This window comes from Humulus lupulus, chromosome 3 (assembly GCF_963169125.1).
Source record: "Humulus lupulus chromosome 3, drHumLupu1.1, whole genome shotgun sequence".
Lineage (NCBI taxonomy): Eukaryota > Viridiplantae > Streptophyta > Magnoliopsida > Rosales > Cannabaceae > Humulus > Humulus lupulus.
Window position 1 is genome coordinate 251,559,191 of NC_084795.1, and position 9,953 is coordinate 251,569,143.

The 9,953-nt window shown below is 35.4% G+C and overlaps 1 protein-coding gene across 2 annotated transcripts; it reads left to right on the top strand.

Moving 5' to 3' along the window:
• Nucleotides 1-498: 498 nt before the first annotated feature.
• Nucleotides 499-9,439, top strand: LOC133823587 (DExH-box ATP-dependent RNA helicase DExH1). 2 transcript variants are annotated; one of them, XM_062256431.1, is made up of 16 exons: nt 499-869; nt 1,319-1,464; nt 1,759-1,858; nt 1,952-2,182; nt 3,570-3,665; nt 5,001-5,276; nt 5,702-5,905; nt 5,991-6,140; nt 6,317-6,409; nt 6,867-7,081; nt 7,339-7,498; nt 7,602-7,875; nt 7,961-8,153; nt 8,264-8,450; nt 8,577-8,945; nt 9,039-9,439. In XM_062256431.1, the coding sequence occupies exons 1-16, from the start codon at nt 684-686 to the stop codon at nt 9,168-9,170; spliced, it is 3,012 nt and encodes a 1,003-aa protein (XP_062112415.1). In that variant the 5' UTR covers nt 499-683; the 3' UTR covers nt 9,171-9,439. The 2 variants fall into 2 exon arrangements, with proteins under 2 accessions (XP_062112415.1, XP_062112416.1); XM_062256432.1 differs by lacking the exon at nt 499-869 and having other exon boundaries at nt 1,332-1,464; nt 1,755-1,858.
• Nucleotides 9,440-9,953: the final 514 nt, after the last annotated feature.

Here is a 9,953-nt window from a genome sequence, read left to right on the forward strand (position 1 = left end):
TGCCAAATTAATTATCTTAAAAGTTGACGTGGTGGTAATCGTTTATCATTATCAAAATAGTTTCTTTTGACCGTAACTGGTTATCAATATTAATTTTTTAGTTTATTAGTGATATGAAGGTATCCAATTTCTATTTTAAAATTAGTTTTAAAAAATTTGATAATAGTAATTGGTTATTAGTGTCAAATTAGTCATTTTAAAAATTAATATGACAGTAAAGGATTACCATTAAATTTTTTGTTATGCGAATAAAATCCTATAAAAATGTAAAAAAAAAACTATAAAAAACTACACAAAATTAAAAATCCCATATTTATCAAACTTATAAAAAAAATATCATATGTTAGGTAATTTTTACTATCCAAAAAATCAAACAACATACATTTTGTATTTTCAAACCGCAGCAAGACGAGCCAAGGGCTAAAACTCTATATTTTTTTTTTGAAAAATTAAAAACTGTATTTAAAAACTCAATTTACACAAATTCAGAAAAGAAAATGTCAAAACCTATTAATGGGCGAGTGTTGAAAATCTTTCCAAATCTCTCACTAAGATCCCCTACAGCGCGGACCATCACCTACTACTGCTCCTTCTTCTGTTCACTCTCCATTCCTAACCAGCTCCACTTCCTCGCGCCGCGACTATCTTCGATTCGCCGCCATTACCAGATCTCCACTTCCTCAATGTCTTATCGCCCCAACTCTCGAGGTGGCCCCAACTCCCGAGGTGTCCGCAACTCTGGCGGCGGTCGCGGCGGAGGTGCTGGCCGCCGCGGCGGAGACGGAGGAGGCCGTGGTGGTGGACGAGGAGAACAGAGGTGGTGGGACCCTGTCTGGCGTGCTGAGAAGCTGAGGCAAAATGCTTCGGAGGTAACGAGTGCTGATGTTTTTTCGTGTGAACGGACCTCTGTTTGATTGTCAAGAAAGTAGTTTAGGATAATGGAGTAGTTTGATTATTTTTTTCTCTTCATTATGCTTGACGGTATGGCATGTCAATAAACTAAAAAGCCTTAAATTTTGGCGGGAAAGTGATGAGTGTGGAATTGTTATGATACTTTCACATGTTTTAGTTTGATTGATCGTGCTACTATGCAATAAATGGAAATGTTTTATTTTTTGTGCTTGGAATGGTTAAAACTAGTTGATAGAAATTTTTGAGGAATTTATGGGGCTCAGTTTCTCGATACCTTATGATAGAAATTCTTGAGGAATTTATGGGGCTCAGTTTTACGATACCTTATCGTCTCTTATTGTCTATACCAGTGATAGACATTCCTGAGTGAAGGTCTTATTTTTATTATTGTCTTTTTGATATACAGATGGAAGCTCTGGATGAAAATGAATGGTTGGGTAAGATAGAGCAGATGAAAGGAGGAGGAGAACAAGAGTTGATAATTAAGCGAAACTTTAGTCGAGCAGACCAGCAAATTCTAGCTGCCATGGCTCATCAACTTGGGCTTCACTTGTAAGCGCTCTTCTGACTGTTTCGTCTTTTCATTTGAGGAAGACATGCCTTTTTCTCTTTTTTGTTTTGTTTTTTTGTACTCGTTCTGAGTAGTTTTTGGCAATCTAAGTAATTTTTGATAATTAAATGAACATGCATGATTGTAAGTCGTTTGATCATTGGCATGGACTTGCTAGTTAGATTGTGTAGCGATCTGGCTTTGAACAATTATAATGTTTTGGTTGTTGTGATAGCTGCAGTCATAGTATTGTTAATCTTACATTTATCATTGTTTTTATGCTTCTGCAAAGAAAGCCATGCATATAATAAGGGCAAGGCTCTTGTTGTTAGCAAAGTTCCATTGCCAGATTATCGCGCAGATCTTGATGACCGTCATGGCTCTACCCAGAAAGAGGTAAAGTCTTTTTGCATTGTTTTAGCTTTGTGTTTTTAGTGTACTATTGATTTATTTAAAAAATAATATTACCCCTTGATATTTATTCTGCAGATTAGAATGACTACAGAAATTGAAAGGCGAGTTGGAAATCTGCTGGATAACTCACAGTCACAAGTAGGAGTACCTAAAAATAGCTCTTTAGAACCAACAAGCTCAACAACTCAAAGAGGCATACAATCTTCAGCTGATGGAGATATGACTCAACTTGTCTCCACCCTTGAGACTGATTCTACCAGGGAAAAACTTAGTCTTGAGCTTAAGGAGAAGCAGGAAAAAATGAAGGTACATAATGCAATGTGTTATGTTTATATTGCATGATCTGGTTCGCCTTCTCTTTTATCAAAAAGAAACCAAGTATGCAGATACATGACATAAACAACGAACACAACTAACATATTTCCATACTATAATGCTTATTGACAATCCCAACATAATCCCTCCTGACCACAGCTGTTGATGCTACCAAACTCGTTTTCTAGCCACCAAATAGGTAGATCATTAACTCTAGTACAGCCCTTTACATCATAAATCTTTTAAGTTAAGGAACACACCAAATAAAATAAAATTCCATTAGCATAAATTAATTTTCATTTTCTACATAACAAAACCATGTACATATTCATGCTAAGTTATGATTTATTCTAGAGCGGATTGATGACTTGAACAGAAGAGGTAGCATCTTCTAACATTATTGAAAAATGACATTAACAACATAGGTTATTATCAAAATCCAAGTTAACTTTGGCCCACAGCCTAATGCTTAAGCTTTAGGAAAATTTGGCAAGCTTATGTGAAATTACAGCAAAAGTATTACAGTTCAAACTTCAAATTCCTGATATTTAACTCTTTAGTTCATTAATTTCACCATGTACTGGTCATTTAAATCTTTCTAGTGCTTATCCTCAGAACATTTCTCATTGGGTCTATCCATTTAATATTTTTGTAGACATTTTCCTAAAATTAAATAACTAGATTATTGTTGCCAATGTAACAGTACAGTAGTGGTAGTAACAGAATAACAACTAGTTTTTCTCCTGTACAAACAAGACTGCCTGCTAATCACCAGTTACTGCTGGACAAGACATCTAATAAATGATGCATAATCTAGCATGTTGAAAACATGAATTATAAGCATGATTGCACTCTGACATGTGATGCGAAAACATTGTGTCTCATGTCGAGCTTCCTGGTTGCAAGCCAGAACTTATGTTGATGCAGTTATTAAGTTGAGACTGTTAAATACTTTATCTAGAATTCGCCCAGTCATGTTACTAAGAAACCTTGTCAATTTCTTTCTTAGTGATTTTTAGAATACTTTGACAATCTCATTGTAAAACCTCAACAAAGATTCAAATTTTAAAAGCATCATATGTTGTAAAAACAAAAAAAAGGCTGCTTTTAAGACCCCAAAAACAAAGGGCAGTTGGAACAGGGGGATGCCTTATTTTCAATGATGGAATTTGTAAGAAAACTAATGACCTTCCAATTACTTGATTATTCAAATAATTAGATTTGGGAAGATGTTTTGGTTGGGATGGAGTTGGCTTCTGCATTCCCTCTGTTTGTGCTATTATTTGTACAGGAAATTATTCTTATTACTTGCATTCCTTTTGGTTAAGTATTCCAAGTTGAATTTCCATTTTTTTTAAGATTATTTTTTATAATGCAGACAAGTGACAGCTTAAAGGCAATGCAATTATTCCGGGAAAAACTTCCTGCATTCAAAATGAAGTCTCAGTTTCTGAAAGCTGTTGCAGAAAATCAGGTATGGCGTTTTCCATGCCACAAGTAGGGAAATTTTTATTCATCAATAATAATATATAGGCAAAATTGGTCTATCTTTCAAGTTGACAGCTGCAAATTTGTTACTTAAAAAATGTATAAAATTTTCATTTTGCCTCCAAATTCATGCTTAAACACACATGTACCTAAAGTGATATGAGATGGAGAATTATAAACTAGAAACATAGGATATGTAATCTAAGATAGAAATTTTCGTGTAGCTTGTTCATGTTTATATATTTTGATGGGTACATTGAATTGATTTATATAGCTGAACAAAATTAGAAGCTTAAAGTTATATAGAAGTTCTTGCACTTATTTTTATGCAGAGTTGCAAGGAAACTTTTGAAGAAGAGTTGCTAAATGTTCAAAAATGTCAATTTTAGACTTGCAAAGTTGAGATTATTTGGTACAAGTGCATCATTCTTAATTAACATTTACCACTTTGACCTAGTTCTCTTCTATACATGCTATTAAGTATCTTTAGAAAATACTGGATTTTCTTGGAATTTCTAAGTAAAATATAAGAATTTCTCTTATTTGTTAACTAACTTGAAAACAACTTCTCATTTCACAAACAAAAGATTCTAGGTATCTTTCTTATTTAATATATTTATTTTAAGAATCAAGAGGTTCTAACTCAATTCAACTGGTAATAATTGAAGTGACTCATGTTCTTAGAAATGTGTTGATGGTCCGACTTTTTTATACTGGAATCTTAACATGCCCCCTCAAGATGGTGGTCTATTCAAGCACCAATATTGAATTGAATCTTTAGCAGCTTTTTTGACTCACTTTAAGAGTCACGGGATTCAGACTCAAATCTAATTGGTAGTGATGTATGAATGTTCATATATATATATATTTATGTGGGACTCTTAACAATTTATTATAATCATTATTTTTTTCTTAATTTAAAAAAAAAAGCATTTACTTGCCCAACATAAATGGTATCAATTTTTTTTTTGAAAGTATAAATGTTATCAATTTAGATCTTAATTATTTTATATTGAATCTTTAGCAGCTTTTCTGGCTCACTTTAAGAGTCATGGGATTCGGACTCAAACCTAATTGGTAGTGAGTGGAATGATATGTTCTTCTAAATGTATGAATGTTCATATATATATATATGTATATATTTATGTGGGACTCTTAACAATTTATTATAATCATTATTTTTCTTTCTTAATTAAAATAAAAGCATTTACTTGCCCAACATAAATGGTATCAATTTTTTTTAAAAGTATAAATGGTATCAATTTTAGATCTTAATTATTTTATACTACTTAGTCACTAATTTTGTTTTGTTTAAATACAGGTATTAGTAGTTTCAGGAGAGACAGGTTGTGGCAAAACAACACAACTTCCTCAATTCATTCTAGAAGAGGAGATATCATGTTTGCGTGGTGCAGATTGTAATATAATTTGCACTCAACCTCGCCGTATTTCTGCTATTTCTGTTTCTGCCCGTATATCCTCAGAAAGAGGAGAAAGTCTTGGTGAAACTGTTGGCTATCAGATCCGGCTTGAATCTAAGCGTTCATCCCAAACACGACTCTTATTTTGCACCACTGGAGTATTACTTCGCCAATTGGTAATTTAATCTCATGTCAATTCCATTGTATTGTTTCCTTGGATCCCTTCTCCCTTCCCCACAGTTGGTGCTTGATTCTATTTCATGAACTTCAAATTGCTTATGATGTGTGTGACTATTTCATCTGGTCTAAATAATTGAGAATAACAATTGTTTTTGGATTCCTTAAAAGAAAAACTCGTGTTATGTGACATGGAAATTGATATGTAATCACATGGGACAGATGGGCTGTACCACCCTTAAACACAACAGGGGTTAAAACAACAAAATCTTGGAATACATACTCCAGAAGCACCATCCTTTGGGTTTTGGCTTTTACATGTTTTTATAAAAAGTTTAGCCTCATAGTAACATACAGATTTTTTTGGTGTCTGTACTTCTGCTTCAGTTCTTATATTCACTATATCCTGCTGTTGTTGATGCAGGTGCAGGATCCACAATTAACTGGTGTTAGCCACTTGCTTGTTGATGAAATCCATGAAAGAGGCATGAATGAGGACTTTTTACTAATAATTTTGCGCGATCTTCTTCCCCGTCGCCCAGATTTACGTCTTATTCTGATGAGTGCGACGATCAATGCTGAATTGTTCTCTAAGTACTTTGGAAATGCGCCAACCATACATATACCGGTATAGTATCTTTCTCTTGAAAAATGTATATTGATGTTCTTCAAGGCAGATTCTTAATTTTGCATATTTTCTGACTTATTTGCAGGGCTTTACTTTTCCTGTAACCGAGTTATTTCTTGAAGACATTTTAGAGAAAACTCACTATAGTATAAAGTCAGAGTCTAGTAACTTTGATGGAAATTCAAGAAGGAGACAAAAAGATTCCAAGAAGGATCCGTTAACTGAATTATTTGAGGCAATCTCTCATTCCATTTTCATCTTAACAGATTTAATGATGGCTGGAATCATTTAATTTTTTTATTATAATAAACTCGTTGCTTAATATATTGCTGTTGTATGGAAGCTGATGATATTAGATAGTTTTTTGTCCTCAAAATATAAAACTTACAAATAATTGGTCTATGAATGCAGGAAGTTGATATTGATTCTCAATACAGAACTTATAGCACATATACAAGAAAGTCTCTTGAAGCATGGTCTGGCTCACAACTTGATTTGGGTCTGGTAACATTCTTTCTATAAACTCAACTTTATTTTTGTTGTTCTGAAGTCTAACGTGCACTTTTATGTTTCGAGTTTGCTGCATTCCTGGTTAATATATGTTGTCTAATCTGAGGTTTCCTTTTCTATGAAGATTTTTTTTTTGGAGCCTTGACCAGGGTAAAGCAATTGAAATGTGTGAAATATTGAAAGAGATTAGTATAGTATTGGGTATAGCTTATATACCATTGTGCCATAGGAGCCTACATTGATATGGATGCTTATGAAGATAATACGTGAAACATGTGCACTTAATGTTTGAAAAGAAAAAAAAATGTACTTGGGACCATCTTATAATAAACTTGGTCCTTTTCTCTTGTGGTGAAGTTGAAAACTATATCTTTACTGAACAAGTTAAATGTAGTTTGTTTAATTTTTAATTTTGGGGGTAAACAAATCACCAGTAGTTTATTTTATGTAGGTAGAATCAAGTATTGAATATATATGTCGCCATGAAGGTCCTGGTGCAATTCTTGTATTCCTTACGGGATGGGATGACATTTCTAAACTACTTGACAAAGTTAAGGGAAACAGATTCCTTGGAGATCCAAGCAAGTTTATGGTTCTTCCCTTACATGGATCTATGCCTACTATCAATCAACGTGAAATATTTGATCGTCCACCCCCTAACAAAAGGCAAGCATACGAAGGCATATAATTAATGTTAAAAAGTTTACTCAATTGAAATAGTGAATGGCTAGAGACAAGATTGGGGAAATAACATCATACAGCGCTAGTTTACGAATTTGTTTCTTTCTTAATATGAAGATTCAAGCTTCCTGCTACAATCACTTTGATATCAGATGGATTTGAGCCTTAGCCTGATGCTGTTGCAATTGCAGTTCTTTTTATTTTGCATTCAAATTCTAAATTTTCCTCTTTCCATCTTGTAGAAAAATTGTGCTGGCAACAAATATTGCTGAGAGCAGTATCACCATAGATGATGTTGTGTACGTGATAGACTGTGGAAAGGCAAAGGAAACTAGTTATGATGCTCTTAACAAACTGGCATGTCTTTTACCTTCGTGGATTTCAAAAGCTTCAGCACATCAGGTATTATACGAGTTAAGAATCCAGACTGCCAATCATGTTTTTTGTCCTTCCTGTAATAATGCATTTGTATATGTATTTTTCTTTTCTTTTGAGATGATTTTAGAGACGAGGGCGTGCTGGCCGTGTGCAACCTGGGGTTTGTTATAAATTGTACCCAAAAATCATACACGATGAAATGCTTCAGTATCAGTTACCTGAAATACTCCGAACACCTCTGCAAGAGTTGTGCCTCCAGATTAAAAGTTTGCAGCTTGGAACTGCTGGATCATTTCTGGCAAAGGCACTACAGCCACCAGATTCCCTTGCCGTCCAAAATGCAATTGAACTTCTTAAAACTATAGGAGCTTTAGATGATATGGAGGAGCTTACTCCACTTGGTATATACCACATTTTAACTTCTCTTCCTCTACTTGTTTCACATTTAGGGTGCTGACCACAGTCTGCCTTAATTTTACTTAACAGGTCGCCATCTTTGCACTCTGCCATTGGACCCAAACATTGGGAAGATGCTATTGATGGGGTCTATCTTTCAATGCCTGAATCCTGCTTTAACAATTGCTGCTGCTCTTGCTCATCGTGATCCGTTTGTCCTGCCTATAGAGAGGAAAGAGGAAGCTGATGCTGCAAAAAGGTCTTTTGCCGGTGATTCTTGCAGGTTAGGTCATTCTGCTGAGCCACTCCCCTTTCTGATAAATTGCAGTGAGTTTGGACAAATTTTAGTTTATAAACCTTTCTATCATTTAAATCTTCACATTGTTGTTGCAGTGACCACATAGCACTCCTCAAAGCTTTTGAAGGATGGAAAGAGGCAAAACGTAATGGAAATGATAGAGCATTCTGTTGGGAGAACTTCTTATCTCCGGTAACCTTGCAGATGATGGAGGATATGAGAATGCAGTTTCTAGATCTATTGGCGGGTATTGGCTTTGTGGACAAATCTAGGGGTCCTGCTGTAAGCACTTTGCTTTTCATTATGTCTCTATAACCTGACTTTTTTTTCTGAAATTTTCTTGTCAAGTGACTTTGTTATGCCTATCTGTATGAAAATTATCGGATGTTATGTTTTATGTGCTTGTAGGCATACAACCAGTACGGTCAGGATTTGGAGATGGTATGTGCAATCCTTTGCGCAGGGATGTACCCAAATGTTGTGCAGTGCAAAAGAAGAGGAAAGCGGAGCGCATTTTACACCAAAGAAGTGGGGAAAGTTGATATCCACCCTGCATCTGTCAACGCATCAGTTCACCTCTTCCCTCTTCCTTACATGGTTTACAGTGAGAAAGTGAAAACAACCAGCATTTTCATCCGGGATTCGACGAATATATCAGATTATGCCTTACTTCTGTTTGGTGGTAACCTAATTCCTAGTAAAACAGGTGAAGGTATTGAAATGCTAGACGGTTATCTCCATTTCTCTGCATCAAAGAGTGTTTTAGAGTTGATTCGGGTAAATATGCCTCCCAAGTTTTTGATGGTTCATTGATCAATGCAACAGTGTTTAAGAAAGTTTTGTCTGTGGTTTTGGCCTTTTGTTTTGCAGAAATTGCGTGGGGAGCTTGACAATCTTCTGAACAGGAAGATTGAGGATCCGGGGTTTGACATCTCTAGAGAGGGAAAGGGAGTGGTCACCGCTGCGATTGAGTTATTGCACAGTCATAACATAAGATACTAATGTTTTTTCTTTCTTTCTTTTGGTTTCTGTTGTTCTAAGTTGCTGCAGAAATAAAAAAGGAACGAAATTACCGAATGATTGTCTGGGTTGAGTCGCGGACTAGGTCGCTCTCTTTAAGACGTTCGCGGCACTGCCCAGAATTTGTGCAAGCAGACTATCAGCCCCGTCGTCCCCAGGATAAAACAGCCCAGTCTAACTGTGATCGGACCTCCACTGCACTGTAGAGACCCGTCGTATACTACACCCTTAATGATACTACTGCTCGGATTTTTTTTAATATTAAAGAGTTTATTTTTTTCTTAAAAGAGATGATCGTCCTGAAAAGTAATCGCACCTTTTAAAGAAAAATCGATTTTTAATTAACGGGAATAAAGACGTTTTATTAAAACGTGGGAGAGGCATGGCAGTTAGAACCCTGAAAAATCTGAAGAGATTAAGTCTTCAGTTTACCACTTATTAACCACGTTTTTATTAAATAAAAAATATCTAATAAATAATTTTTTAGAAAAATTAATAAGGTGCACACCACACCAACCAACCAGCTCAGCTTGGTCGGACGGACGGCAGCGGCGCGCGCGTGTGTGGTGGTCAGGTGAGCCTTTGTGTGACTCCTCCCTCTCTCACAAAAGTGGGTATCCCTTGGGGCACAACTCCAAGGCTGAAGTCCACACTCTATATACCTTTACAGGAGAGTATTCTAAACCAATGTGTGACTCTTCCTCTAGGGAGTCATTAAAGCACCTTTTCTATTTTTAATAATTCATACTATAATATATTAAAAGT

Excerpts from the sequence above, each read along its gene's own strand:
- LOC133823587 (XM_062256431.1), top strand. The coding sequence starts at position 684 with ATGTCTTATCGCCCCAACTCTCGAGGTGGCCCCAACTCCCGAGGTGTC. Across the intron at positions 7,876-7,960 it reads GGAGGAGCTTACTCCACTTG|GTCGCCATCTTTGCACTCTG; the intron begins GTATATACCACA and ends TTTACTTAACAG. Across the intron at positions 8,451-8,576 it reads ACAAATCTAGGGGTCCTGCT|GCATACAACCAGTACGGTCA; the intron begins GTAAGCACTTTG and ends ATGTGCTTGTAG.